This window comes from Anabrus simplex, chromosome 2, assembly GCF_040414725.1.
Source record: "Anabrus simplex isolate iqAnaSimp1 chromosome 2, ASM4041472v1, whole genome shotgun sequence".
Taxonomy (NCBI): Eukaryota; Metazoa; Arthropoda; class Insecta; order Orthoptera; family Tettigoniidae; genus Anabrus; species Anabrus simplex.
In genome coordinates this window covers 335,466,349-335,482,069 of record NC_090266.1, presented here as the reverse complement: position 1 = coordinate 335,482,069, position 15,721 = coordinate 335,466,349, and the positions used below count along the sequence as shown (strand labels likewise).

The following is a 15,721-nucleotide window of genomic DNA, read 5'->3' as shown; positions in this document are numbered from 1 at the left end:
CCACGCGTTTAATCGTATTCAGAGCTTTAGGCAAGGCCCGTAGTGGATATATCAGCACAAAGCTTCTTGTACACGCTTTGGGAGAGAATAGAAAGTTTATCATACTCTAACATCAAGAGATCCATTTTAGTGAACCAAGGCACCCAAACGACGGCCATCCAATTATTATTATTATTATGATTATTATTATTATTATTATTATTATTATTATTAGTGGTTTAACGTCACACTAAAACATCGAATGTTTTTGGTGATGCAAGGATGGGGAAGAGCAAGGATTGGGGTGAAGTGGCCGTGGCCTTAATTAAGGTACAGCCCCAGCATTTGCCTGGTGTGAAAATGGGAAACCACGGAAAACCATCTTCAGGGCTGCTGATGGTGGATTTTTTTTGCTAGTGGCTTTACGTCGTACCGACACAGATAGATCTTATGGCGACGATGGGATAGGAAAGGGCTAGGAGTTGGAAGGAAGCGGCCGTGGCCTTTATTAAGGTACAGCCCCAGCATTTGCCTGGTGTGAAAATGGGAAACCACGGAAAACCATCCTCAGGGCTGCCGACAGGGGGATTCGAATCCACTCTCTCCAGGATACAAGCTCACAGCGGCGCGCTCCTAACCACACGGCGATGGTGGAATTCGAATCCACCTTCTCCCGAATGCAAGCACACAGCTACACGACCCAAACCTCACGGCCGACTCGCTCGGTATTATTACTACTTTATTATTATTATTATTATTATTATTATTGTTATTATTATTATTATTATTGTTATTATTATTATTATTATTATTATTATTATTATTATTATTATTATTATTATTATTATTATTATTATTATTATTATTACTTCAAGTTCAAGTTTAAAACGTTTTAAATGACACCGAATTGTGGGGTAAGCAGTTGTTTAAGTTACAGGCTTCTCGAAGACCCACAAAGCGACCCCTCTCATAAGGACCTAATTTCACAAGAAAATGTAAATATTCGTGTCCATGATACGCTACGCTTACATCGGACTGTTATGAAACACCGAGTATTATTGAAATGCGTCCAGTTTTGGAATCCAGGCATAGATGGTGCGTCGGTGGGAAGAGTACCATGTCACGTGACACGCATTGGCCTTGAAGTGAATTAAAATACCTACTACCCCGCACCATGCACATACTCTGAGCAAGTTTAAATTTACATCAATATCAAGGTGTTGCATTTCTTTCTGGCATTGTGTCTCTCATATAGCCCTAAACGAATACGTAACGTCAAACAAATTTGATCTCGCGTTTCCAGAAAACTCTTTAAAATAACAAGATCCAGATCATTGTCACTCGTATCTTTCTTCAGATTATCGCATGACTTTAATTCCAGATCCGTCACGTCCAGACGCAGAAGGTTGGATTCCCGGCCTTGGAGAAAACAGACCCCAGTCCCGAAGCCTAGGAAAGTCCTTTTTTGGTTATGTTCCTGATGCGTTTTCGATGAAAACACCGGAGATGCCGTCCGAAAAACCCTCTCAGAATTCTTCACAGGTAAGTGCACGCAAATTTCATTTTGAGCTGGCTATTGAAATTCAAGTATTGCGATATGTATCCCACATCCCACTTTATTGCTTTTTACAGTACGAGGATGAGTTTCTTCAAATGTTCAAAATATCAGTTCGTCCTTGCCTGGGGAAGGCAGGTTTTCAAGGCCCGGAAGTGTCTTGAGGATCACTACCATGTAAACCAGCACGTGCTCCCTCACCACACAGACGTACACGCGGAACGACTGTCCTTTGTTTACTTTTTGCGGCTTTCTCGGTCTCGGCCCATAGGTGGCCACGGCTTAGCATGCTGCGCTTTGGTCACAGGTGACCCGGTTTCGATTCCCGGCGGGGACGGGAATTTTAACCATAAATGGTTAATTTCGCTGGCACGAGGGCTGGGTGTGTTTGTAGTATTCATCATCATTTCATCCTCATAACGACGCACAGGTCACCTACGGGACTCGAATCGAAAGACCTGCATCTGGCGAGTCGAACTAGTCCTCGGACACTCCCGGGACTAAAAGCTATATGCCATTTCACTTCACTTCAGTGGCCACGGCTGGTCTGTGGTCCAACATCTCTGCACTCTGACCGGCCAACCGAGCAGAGATTGGGTGGCTACGGCTCTGCCGAGGCTGTACGCCTCTGCATTCGGGAGACGGGACAGGGCTGGACCTCATGGCTGGCCCCAACCTTCGGTTGTCCTGAGAATGGTTTTCCGTGGTTTTCCATTCTGCTGCACTAAGGCGAATGCCGGGAAAGTACCTAGTATAGGCCACGGCCGCCAACCCCCTCACCTTCTTTGAGCATCTCCCTCCCGGCCTGAGAGACGTCGTCACCGTCTAAGAGGTCCCTTCAGGGGAGGAATGAAAACGCTTAGTAGGCCATCTCGGGGAGGACGTTGCCAGGCGATGCACAAGTCTGCTAACCTCTATACTTATAGGGCCTGGACAGGACCAGTGATATGGGAACAAGCAAAGGGGCTCTGGGGTCTTAAGCCCCACGTTAGAGCCACGAATCGGTACTGGTCATCCTCCCCAGTTGTATCCCTCGACCCAGAATCTGAAGCTCCTTGAGGCGGTAGAGGTGGGATCCCTCGCTGAGTCCGAGGGTAAGCGGATTAAGAAAGAAAGAGAAAAGACTCTGAGTCACTAAACAAATTATTCTGTTGGCCTTGCTTATTGTTTGTTGCTGACTCGTTGGCTGAACGGTCAGCGTACTGGCCTTCGGTCCAGAGGTCCTGGGTTCGATTCCCGGCCGGGTCGGGGATTTTAATCTTAATTGGTTAATTCCAATGGCACGGGGGCTGGGTGTATGTGTCGTCTTCATCATCATTTCATCCTCATCAAGACGCGCAGGTCGCCTACGGGAGTCAAATAGAAAGACCTGCACCTGGCGAGCCGAACCTGTCCTGGGATCTCCCGGCACTAAAAGCCATACGACATTTCATTTCATTGTTTGTTGCTGAAAATTCCCCTTGGAACAGCAAGAAACGTTGATATGCAGATCTAAACAATCTGCACGAGCAATCAGATTGTCATATCCACGCATGGATACCTTAGGTAGGTACCTTTGGTAAAACTAGGATAGATTTGCAGTTGGATAAGCAGAAGCAGGAAAATGTTGTAAGACACAACAAAGCCGTTAAGAAAAATAGGCAAATTCTGAAACGGCTGACTGCGGTGACATGCGTTTTGGGGAAGCAAGAGTTACCATTCCGTGGGCACAATGAGGCTAGTGAATCCAACAACAGAGGGAATTACATAGAAGTAATTAAATTGTTAGCCGAGTTTGATGAAAAATTAACAGTCACTTCACAACAGCGAGTGTATTTACAGGACTCTCTCCACTCATTCAAAACGATTTAATTCAAAGCATCTGCACCGTAATGATCGCTGAAATAAAGATTCAGGTTGGGGAAGCTAAATTATTAGGAATTATGATCGATGAGACTTCTGATGTTTCGAACTTTTCACAGTTATCTACTGTATTGTCCTCAGATACGTTCGTAATGGTGATGTTGTTGAAAGATTTGTTGGTTTCTATAATGTGAGTTCTGATAGGACAGCGAATGCATTAGTGAGACTTGCGATTGTGTGTCTGGATAACTTTGACTGCCGCTAAAAATTAGTTGCGCAGACTTTCGATGGAGCTGCGGTGCTGGCAGGTCAGCTGAATGGTGTGCAGGCTAAATTAAAAGAAGTAGTTCCTGAGGCTGTATTCACCCACTGCTACGCTCACAAGCTTAATTTAGTCCTCTCTCAAGCCGTATCATGCACAAAAGAATGCCGTATATTCTTCGCAACGATGAGTGGCTTTGCGACATTTTTTAGTAATTCTTCTAAGAGAACTAACCTGCTGGACAGTGTCCTCAAGAAAAGGTTTCCTAAACTAGCTCCAACAAGGTGGAACTATTCCAGCCGTTTAGTACAGACCATCGCGGAATATCGTGTTCCTCTCCAAGCGCTTTTCGAAAGTATTTTGGAGGAACCTGGGAACTGGGATAACAATACAATTAATGAGGCAAACGGATTTCTCGCGAATTTAATAGAATTTCAGTTCAATTTTTTTCTGAACGTTTTAATGAAATATTTTCATTGACTGATGTTACATATAACATCCTTCAATCTAAGACCCTAGACATTGCATATTGCACCAGAGAAGTGAATTCTTTAGAAACTAAAATATCTATAATGTGAAACAGTGGATTTGATAACATCTGAGACAGAACAGAAGAGAAATGTGATCCACCAAGAAAGAGAAGAAAGGAAGAAACTTCATTTTCGGTTAAAGATGAGTATTGGAAGGTGGGAATCTCCTTATACTTAACCTTAGTTACGCATAATATTATTCTAGCACAGTTAAAATAGCGCTTCTGCTCATTAGGAGATCTGTCCTTCATTGAAATGGTTGATTGTAAGGAATTTTCATTTTTTTCGGGCGATTTTCCTGAAGAGCATTTCAGTAAATTGATTGAAGTTTATGGAAAATATTTTGATATAGTACGACTTAAATCCGAATTGAGGGCAATGTTCACTTCTGAACACTTCAAAGATAAGACTGTGGCACAAATTCAGAAATTCCTATTGGCCACTGGTCTCCACAGCGGTCTTCCCGATCTTTATGTTGTGCACATTGATTACTACTATTCCCGCTACATCATCATCTGTAGAACGCTCTTTCTCGGCCCTAAAGTGAATAAAATCTTTCGTCCGCAATTCTCAAAGTGAAAGTCGTCTCTCTGCATTAGAGGAATGATGTCTGTAGAGAAGGATGTTCTAGTTGAGATGAAAAAACGTGAGGACTTCTACTGTGACGTCACCAAGGAATTCTGCAAAAAGAATCGCAGAGTAGAGTTCACCTACATGTAATTAGGGTGAGTAGTATTGAAATTTACTTAATACATTTTATTACTGCGTGGTTACTAGTTGCATGCCTCCGTGGAGATTCCAGGATACGCCACTGCTCCTAAGGCTAAATGGCTACTAAAGAGAGCTAAAGACCTGAGGATAAATGGGGTATAAATACGTGTGTACCCGGGATGGGAAAAATATATGTGCGAAAAGATGATACCTCCCTAGTAATGAATGTCAAAACAATTGATGATATTGACAGGTTAGAATAATGAATTGTACAGTTTAGCCACTTAAACAAAAATTACCATCATAATCATCATAATCAATGGATAGGTCAGAAAATCAATTAAATAGCTTAGGAGAAGTTAGAGACAAAGGGAACAAAATTAGAATATTATATATTAATGCTCAGAGTATACGTAAGAAATGGATACAATTATTATCAACTCGCATTGTGCAAGCACACATGCCTGATGTTATAGCTGTTACAGAAACTTGGCTAAGTCCAGACGAAGAAATACAGTATATTATAACTTATCAAATTATGGTGGTTATTTTTGTTCAATATCGTTAAAAAAGGGTGGTGGGATTGTCATTTATGTCAAGCAGTGCTACAAAGCTACGGTCCTAGCAACTGTAAAAGCTACATATGTGCCGTTTAATGTGTTATTAGTGGAAATTTCTGGTTCTGATAGAGAGTTTCTTGTTCTATCTTGCTATAATCCAAATATTAAATATGCTGATTCATTCATCACTTGTCTTTAAGAGATGTGGAGTAAATATAACAGGAACTTCTGTGTTACTGTTGGAGAATTTAATATTGATAAATCGGAACAAAACCAGCGGTCAGAGGAATTGGACAGGCTAAGTGTATGTTATAATCAAATATCTTGTAATAATGTTTTTCCCACTAGAGTTACTAATAGTAGTGCAACTTTGATAGATCATATATATATAATCGAACACTGCTGTTTCCAGGTGAACACATTTTCAATTATTTTAGTGACCATAATATATTAATCTTTGACTTAGAAAATCAGATCCACGTCCAAAAGAAACAAGAAACGCTTTGTAAACAAGAGAATAAATGTTAAACGTGTAACTAAAAAAATAATCCCTTATTAATTGATAAGAATGACAAGTGCAACATAGTAGTAAATACACTAATTAGCTATATAGATGAAAAGTGTACGCTGTTCGTCAATAAGCAAGGTAACTTAAACAGTAAGGGACCAACATGCCAATCAGTCACTACTGATCTGCATTTAGGACAGTCGCCCAGGTGGCGGATTACCTATCTGTTGTTTTCCTAACCTTTTCTTAAATGATTGCAAACAAATTTGAATTTTATTGAACATCTCCCTTGGTAAGTTATTCCAATCCCTAACTCCTCTTCCTATAAACGAATATTTGCCTCAATATGTCCTCTTGAATTCAAGCGTAATCCTCATGTTGTGACCTTTAATACTTTTAAAGACAACACTCAAACGTATTCGTCTACTGATGTCATTCCACGCCATCTCTCCACTGAAAGCTCGGAACATACCACTTAGTCGAGCAGCTCGTCTCCTTCCTCCCAAGTCTTCCCAGCCCAAACTTTGAAACATTTTTGCAACGCTACTCTTTTGTCGCAAATCACGCAGAATAAATCGAGCTGTTCTTCTTTGGATTTTTTCGAGTTCTTGAATCAAGAAATCCTGGCGAGGGTCCCATACGCTGGAACTCTTACCAGAGACTTATATGCCCTCTCCTTTACATCCTTACTACAACCCCTAAATACCCTCATAACCATGTGCAGAGATCTGTAACCTTTATTTACAATCATAGTTTTGTGATTACCCCAATGAAGATCTTTCCTTATATTAACACCTAGGTACTTACAATGATAACCAAAAGGAACTTTCACCCCATCAACGCAGCAATTAAAACTGAGAGGACTTTTTCTATTTGTGAAACTCACAACCTGACTTTCCGGTTTATCATCATACCATTGCCTACTGTCCATCTCACAACATTATCGAGGTCATTTTACAGTTGCTCACAAACTTGTAACTTATTTATCACTCTGTACAGAATTACATCATCTGCAAACAGCCTTATATCTGATTCCACTTCTTTACTCATGTCATTTATATTTATAAGAAAACATAAAGGTCCAATAATACTGCCTTGAGGAATTCCCCTCTTAAATATTACAGGGACAGACAAAGCTTCGCCTACTCTAATTCTCTGCGTTCTATTTTCTGGAAATATAGCCACCCATTCAGTCACTCTTTTTTCTAGTCCAATTGCACTCATTTTTTCCAGTAGACTCCCGTGATCTACCATATCAAATGCCTTACTGTAGATAGGTCAATCGCAATACAGTCCATTTGGCCTCCTGAATCCAGGTTATCTGCTATATCTTGCTGGAATCCTACAAGTTGAGCTTCAGTGGAATAACCTTTCCTAAAACCGAATTGCCTTCTATCAAACCAGTTATTAATTTCGCAAACATGTCTAATATAATCAGAAAGAATGCTTTCCCAAAGCTTACATGCAATGCATGTCAAACTGACTGGCCTGTAATTTTCAGCTTTATGTCTATCACCCTTTCCTTTATACACAGGGCTACTATAGCAACTCTCCATTCATTTGGTTTAGCTCCTTCAACCAAACAGTAACCAAATAAGTACTTCAGATATGGTACTATATCCCAACCCATTGCCTTTAGTATATCCCCAGAAATCTTATCAATTCCAGCTGCTTTTCTAGTTTTCAACTTTTGTATCTTACTGTAAATGTCACTGTTATCATATGTAAATGTTAATACTTCTTTGGTCTTAGTCTCTTCCTCTATCTCGACATTCTCCTTGTAACCAACAATCTTTACATACTGCTGACTGAATACTTCTGCCTTTTGAAGATCCTCATAAACACACTCCCCTTGTTCATTAATGATTCCTGGAATGTCCTTCTTTGAACCTGTTTCTGCCTTAAAGTACCTATACATACCCTTCCATTTTTCACTAAAATTTGTATGACCACCAATTATGCTTGCCATCATGTTATCCTTTTTTTTTTTTTTTTGCTAGAGGCTTTACGTCGCACCGACACAGATAGGTCTTATGGCGACGATGGGATAGGAAAGGCCTAGGAGTTGGAAGGAAGCGGCCGTGGCCTTAATTAAGGTACAGCCCCAGCATTTGCCTGGTGTGAAAATGGGAAACCACGGAAAACCATTTTCAGGGCTGCCGATAGTGGGATTCGAACCTACTATCTCCCGGATGCAAGCTCACAGCCGCGCGCCTCTACACGCACGGCCAACTCGCCCGGTATATGTTATCCTTAGGTGACTTCTTTGCTAGATTCAATTTCCTAGTAAGTTCCTTCAATTTCTCCTATTTCCACGGCCATTTCTAACTCTATTTCGTTCCAACCTGCAAAGTAAGGAACTCCTCTTCAGCGCCAAATTCCGACCCTCCAGCGTCTCGTAAGATTGATAGTAGTTATCATTGCCTAACATCCTGGCCATGGCCTACCATCACTTACAAATACACATCAGTACGAACTACACAGTTATCATGGAGACTTGACATGTACTAAGTGTGCGCTGCTGATGACCATGGTATCCCAAGCCTCCAAAACAACTGGCCTTTTGAACACGTGTAACAAGAATTTTTTTGCTATTGGCTTTACGTCGCACTGACACAGATAGGTCTTATGGCGACGATAGGACAGGAAAGGGCTAGGACTTGGAAGGAAGCGGCCGTGGCCTTAATTAAGGTAGAGCCCCAGCATTTGCCTGGTGTGGAAATGGGAAACAACGGAAAACCATCTTCAGGGCTGCCGACAGTGGGGTTCGAACCCACTCTCTCCCGAATACTGGATATTGGCCTCATTTAGGCGACTGCAGCTATCGAGCTCGGTGTAACAAGGAAAGAGCTATTCCTGCATTTGAACGAAGGTAGTAGTTCTAAGCATGCATGCAGAGGTAGGAGGTTCCTGTGGGCGCCCGCCCATATTGCCCAGATATTTATTGGCATACAATGAGGCCAGGGCGTCATAAAATCCGTTGATAAGATCAGTGACTCATCACACGAAGAAGTGGAGTTCGATCACCGCGCATGTTCTGTGGTCAGTCCAGAACTTGTTTTAAGTGGTGTAGGTTGAAGCCCAGGACACTTGGTAAGTAATACTGCGGAATATTAAAAGAGAACTCAAGCTAGACAACTTTGGTTCTACAGTGAATGTGGTGCACGCCCTGGGCTCCAAAAAGTGCACGGATTCGAAATAAGATAAGGCTGATGATATTGGTTTTGCGTCGCACAAACTGCTTCTATGGTTTTTGTAGCCTCATGGTGCCGCACATGTTGTTTCTCAGGAGTTGTTTTGTGTGCTAGTAAATCTACCGACACGAGGCTGCCGTATTTGAACACAATCAGATACCGGTACCACTGGACTGAGCCGGAATCGAACCCCCCATCTTGGGTTCAGAAAGCCAGTGCTTTACCTTCTAAGCCGCCCAGCCCGACGAAAATAAGCTCATGGTTATTGGACAATGTTCTAGATATATCTTAATCACTAGGGCAGAATGGACCTCCGAACGTTTCTCCTTGTGAGAGTTCATTCGCTCACGCTGTTCATGAAGGCTAGGGTACAACCACTCCTATTGACAAGCTAGGCCATGAATGTAAGAACACTGTAAAGGGGTGGCCGGCTTTCGTGTATGAGGTCAGTTCATTGTTATGAAGCATTCGCCCATAATTGGCCACCTTCACGGGCTAGCTTCTGACCGGAATGCTGCGGCTTCAATTATTGGTAGTGTCACAAATTTAGTTTAGGTCTGAAAGTCAGGGTGGAGTAAATTAAACCTTGCGAGGATAATTGAGAAACTATCTGATCGGATATAGCAACGGTCCCTGGTGAACTGAAATCCCTGGTGCTGACTGCACGACTCCCAGTCCAGGCGGAGGAAGGTAGCAGGTAGCCTATGGTGCCAGTGGCTTTGATTAAGTCGAAGTAGACAATAGAACAGGTCCACATTATTGAAATGTGTAACTACAAGAGGATATCGCTCTTGGGCTGCGATAGTGGCATAACACAAAAAATCAAGTTCTCGGATAAATGAGTAGGCTACTAAGTTTCCCTTAGTAGTGACATGCAGACATCACACAATTAACTCATGGAATAAAGGGCAAGCGGCACTAAATGGATCGATAGGAGTTTAGTTAATAAAAAGTGCTACTTAAAATTTGCTCCTTCAGTCTCCTTGCCGAAGCCATGATCTAGGCGTTTTGAGGTGCATCATAATCGCTACAATGGTCTTTATGCAGATTATGTTGAGAGTTTGCGGCCTATAATAATGAAACAACTCCGATTTCGTATTTTTCGAGTTGTGCCACTATTGTAGCTCACTAGCGCTATGTTTTAACCCACTGCTAACAATTGAAAGAGCATCAAATTTAGAACACTGCAGTATTATTTCTTGTTTATAGTCATGGACACATGATTGCAGGTCTTAGGCTTGTAGGAGCCCAATATTGGGATGATTTTGTGTTCAATCTCGTTCCCTCTCGTTGTTGTATTAACTTGGATCAATTAATATATTTTTGTAAAAGACATCCCACTAAGTACTGACTGTTTACAAACGTCTCTTGTTCTCACAGCGGGTCTTCGGCTGACAGTCTTTACTTAAAACGGCCTTATCTCTACTAACAGGTTTCACTTTGCACATCACACAGCAGTTGTAGTATGGTTCGAATGTACATCTGTGAGCTATCGCAACGTAGAAGTGCTCGACTCCAGACAAGACCGATAACTCGCAGGATTAACTCACGTGATCGCTCTGCACACTGACAGTCGTACTACCACGTAACAGTACTATATTGCCATAACGTTTCGTTACCTAATTTAAGCTTTTTGAGGGCACTGGGTACATACGTACTATTTGTAAATGCAAATAACATACCTTTTTTCTTATTAGGTTTTCCACGCGGTGCAGGTTTCGCTCTTCTTTGTGCCAATTGCCGCTTCGGGAGAACGAAAGCATCGTTAAAAGTCACGTTGATGGATATCGTGTCCTCTCTCAGACGGTCTAGTCTCAGATTTCTCGGTCTTCCTCGCGGAAAGCCTCCATTAAGGTGAATGTTAACGGCCGTATTGGCCTCAGACTGCTCCTAGTTGCGGATGATGTGAATGTCCTAACGCAGAGTTTTTGTGTGTCCATCTTCTCATGTAAAGGCGCCAGTACTATGAGTCCTCGCATATTATCGTTTCTAACGTGGTCCAGCCGCGTGACACTTTTGCAGTATAACTTGCGCATCTCCAAGGCATGTAGGATCGTTTCATGTTTCATGGAAGCCAGCCAGCATTCAGCCCCACGAAGAGCAAGAAGACGCATGATGTTCTTGTAGACCCAGACCTTTTAGGTGAACAGGCGTCCGGCGATCATGCAGCGGTATATAATTGTGCTTCATTAAAACGTGGAACTTGATAAAATACTTCACAGAACGATCCAGCGTTCCACCGCTTCATTGAAAAGTTCATACGGCCTGTTCAATCAATCAATCAATCAATCAATCAATCAATCAATCAATCAATCAATCAATCAATCAATCAATGATCTGAATTTAGGGCTGTCACCCGGGCGGCAGATTCCCTATCAGTTGTTTACGAAACATTTTCTTAAATCTTTTCAAAGAACTTGGAAATTTAACGAACATTTCCCTTGATAATTTATTCTAGTCTATAACTCCTTGTCCTATAAATGAATATTTGCCCCAATTTGCCCTGTTGAATTCCACCTTTATCTTCATCTTTCCTACTTTTTAAAAGCTCCACTCACGCTTATTCGTCTACTAATGTCATTCCATGCCATCTTTTTACTGACAGATCAAAACATACCACATAGTCGAGCAGCTCGCTCCTTACTCCCAAGTCTTCCTAGCCCAAATTTCGCAAAATTTTCGTAACACTACTCCTTTGTCGGAAATCACTCAGAACAAATCGGGCTGCTTCCCTTTGGAACTTTTCCAGTTCTCGTATCAAGTAGTCCTGGTAGGGGTCCCATACACTGGAACCATGCTCTAATTTGGATCATACCAGAGACTTATATGGCCTCTCCTTTAAATTCTCACTACAACCCCTGAATACTCTCATAACCCGTGTGAAGAGATCTGTAACCTTTCTTAACAACTTCCTTTATATGGTTACCCCAATGAAGATCATTCCTTATATTAAGACTTAGGTGCTTACAGAGGAAGTTTCCTCTTGGGGAAACTTACAACTTGACTTTACATCTCATTTACCATCATACCATTGTCCGCAGTCCATCTCACAACATTGTCTAGGCCCCCCTGCAGTCCTTTAAAATCCTGCAACTCATGTACTCCTCTATACAGTATAACATCATTCGCAGATAGCCTTATCGGTGACTCCAGTTCTTAATTCACGTCACGTATACCAGGAGGCCCGCGAGCGCCGTACTTTCTACTTTAAAATGTTCTGCAAGCACTAGTGATGCGTGGGATGCCTAATCACTTGTTTTCGAAGGAGGCTACAACGTGCTGTATTTCGCATATTGTGAAACAAATAGCAGTCATTTTACTGCACACGTTCTATAATAGTGTACATTTGTAAATACTCCGAAGATGCAGAAAATAAAACGTAATAACTTATTCATTTATACACGTGAAGTCATTCCACTCTATAAAAGATTTGTTTGTATGAAACAAAAATTAATACATGTTATTGTAGCTTCAAACCTGTCCGACTCGTTGGCTGAATGGTCAGCGTACTGGCCTTCGGTTCTGAGGGTCCCGGGTTCGATTCCCGGCCGGGTCTGGGATTTTAATCGCTTGTGATTAACTCTTCTGACTCGGGGACTGGGTGTATGTGTCCGTCCCAACACTCTCCTCATCATATTCAGACAACATACTACACTACCAACCACCACAGAAACACGCAATAGTGATTACATCCCTCCATACAGGGTTGGCGTCAGGAAGGGCATCCGGCCGTAAAACAGCGCCAAATCCCCCATTTGCGACGCAGTTCGCACCCGCGACCCCACAGGTGTGGGAAAAAGCGGTAGAAAAAGAAGAAGATTGTAGCTTCAAACCTCAGAAAACTAGAATGTCACGCTTCGATCTATAAGATCGTTTCCCTCTACAACTACTCATAATAGATATGCTCAAAGCCATATCCCTGATGGTGCAGGCAGTGATGAACGCGTCTCGCAGTGTCTGCATGGACACGTCTTAACATTTCAGGTGTCACTGCAACACAGGCCTCACGAATTCATTGCTGTAATTGTTCAGCATTTTCTGGCTCAGTTTCGTACACTTTCGATTTGATATATCACCACAGAAAAACGTCGCGGAGGTGAGATCAGGCGATCGTGGTGGCCACTGCCAGGGTCCAGCAGACCTATTCAACATTGAGAATATCGTGCATCAGGATGTTCCCAGCGGCTTGAAAAGAGTAAGGTGGTGGACCATCATGCTGGAATCAATGTTGAATTACTAGCTGCAGTGGAATATCTTCTAGAAGGTTTCCTTGAGAGAAGTCGGTCTCAAAAAATTCCATCTAACACCTACCGGTGAGCCTATGAGCTATAAAAACGGGCCCAATTGTGTAGTCTCCCAGAATACCGCACCACAAATTAACCCCCGACTGGAGATGCGTATGCTGTGCTCGAATCCAGTGGGAGTTTGCTGGAGCCCAATAATAGAGATTGTGAGTGTTGACGATGGAATCATTCGAAGAGCAACCTTCATTATTCCGCAGGATATTCCTGATAAAATGTGGATCTTATTGTATTGCCGCGACCATTCTTCGTCAATATGTTAACCTGCGATCAAAATCGTCACCATGCAGTTGTTGATGTAGATGCGCCTAATATGAGTGCCATTTTCTCTCCCTCAGGATCCTTTGTATTGATTTTCGGGATATTCCTAGGTCATCCGCAGCTCGTCTTTGCTCTAAGTAACATTAAATATATGCACGTTGGAACAATGACGGTTTGTATATTATTATTATTATTATTATTAAGTTCAACTTACCGTGTGAAGGATTGCGCTCAAAGTATTGAAGTACATTCTGTACAACGTCAGCATTGTCGCAGACGGGTCTGTCCCTACGCATATGTGTCTTGAACGATCCACAAGCTCCTAATTGCAGCTCTGTTTGGCGAAATACGCGTATAGAAGGCAGACGTCTGTTTGGAAACTCCTGTGGATATCGTCTATGAGCTTCGGCTGCATTCCTACCAGATTCTCCATAGATTAAAATGATATCTGTGTATTCGTCGTTGCTGAACACACTGGCCATTGCCGATTTGTGGAGAGCAAATGTACTGTTGCTGTACCTAGTACTATGTGGTCGGAAAAGAGGTATGCTAATGCGAGGTGTTGCATTAGACGGGTAGAGCTGAGGAACATGCTGCGAGTGACCGTCCGGTTGTTATCTCTCCAAATTCTGTTGTAGCCTGCCTGTTGGCAGTAGTGCCCCTGTGAAAGTCAGCAGTGGCGAATTTCCCATACATGCGATTGATGTGTTACATCCCTTGTATTTTCAAAGAAAAGCAAATATTAACTGACCATATTTTAATGGAAGTTATTTATATACAATTCAAACGCACAGTTATCGTTACTAGATGAAACAAGCGTCGCTGGCCAGTGATTGCGACTAATTGCCAAACTACTCCAGAGATGGCAGCACGAGCATTGGACCCTTGTAGTTTGTTGATCTCTTTCGTGGAGTTGGAATGCGGGACGAACCGCCACATCCGTCAAGAGGGCGGTGAAAGGTGGAATCCTAAAAGTTATCGCGTGTGGCCAGGATTTATTTGCTATTCGTGAAATACTGGAGTTCTTGCTTATGAGCGGTACTTTTCTTGTGCTATAAATGATTATATATACCAAATGTGTGCTGTTGTAATATAAATGATTCAGTTTCGTGTGCTTGTAGTGTAAATATCAAACAAAGAAAATGCGGGAATGATGCGATTTTGAAATGACATCACACCAATCAGAGAGTAGTTCAGCAGGCACGGATGTGGGAGCGCTAGGGTCTCGCGTATCTGCCGCGCAATCCAAATTGAATTCTAACCATTGTGTAATTGAACGATCATTAAGAGAACCATTTAGTATACTTTCTTTTACGGAGAAGAGCAGAATTATAAATGAAGTACAACAGCGACCAACTCTGAATGTAACTACACAAAATAAGTCGTGTGTTCGTCATTTCAACAGAAATATTTATGAAACAGGCCATTGGATTAGTGGATGCGAGATCTTAAATAAAATTTTCTGTTGTCCTCGTTTGTTGTTTTCTCTTGAAACATGTGTTTGGAATGATGGGCTGTTTGCGTTGATATTTGCAATTTTTTGCCCGTTACATCCCCTAAAGCAGAAGTCAGGAGTCGCCACTGAAAATCAGGTAGTAGATATCCCATTCATCATTAATGCATGCGGGACATTTATAAGTAGAATGTATAGTGCTCGTAGACCGCCTGGTATATGTAAGAAAACTGAAGGTCCAAAAATACTGTCCTGTGGGACCCCGCTCTCAAACAGTACAGGATCAGCTAACATTTCGCTCAGTCTAATTCCCTGTGTTTTAATTTCTAGAATTTTAGCCACCCATTCAACCACTCTTTTGTCTAGTCCAACAGCCCTCATTCCCGTCAGTAATCTCCTGAACCTAAATTATCTGTTATACTGGAATCCTACAAGTTGAGCTTTATCTTTCCTAAACACGAAGAGCCTCCTATCAAACCAGTTAGTAATTTCGCAAGCTTATCTAATATAATCAGAAGGAATGCTTTCCCAGAGCTTACAAACAACGCATGTCAAGCTGACTGGC

General features: G+C 42.1%; 1 protein-coding gene across 3 annotated transcripts in view; it reads left to right on the top strand.

The window, feature by feature from the left end:
- Positions 1-15,721, top strand: part of CRMP (Collapsin Response Mediator Protein) — a 486,710-nt gene that overhangs the window by 88,341 nt on the left and 382,648 nt on the right. For all 3 annotated transcript variants that reach the window (XM_067140710.2, XM_067140711.2, XM_067140709.2), the window contains exon 2: positions 1,361-1,521. In XM_067140710.2, coding sequence (XP_066996811.1) covers positions 1,361-1,521 — 161 coding nt within the window. The remainder of the gene's footprint in view (positions 1-1,360; positions 1,522-15,721) is intronic.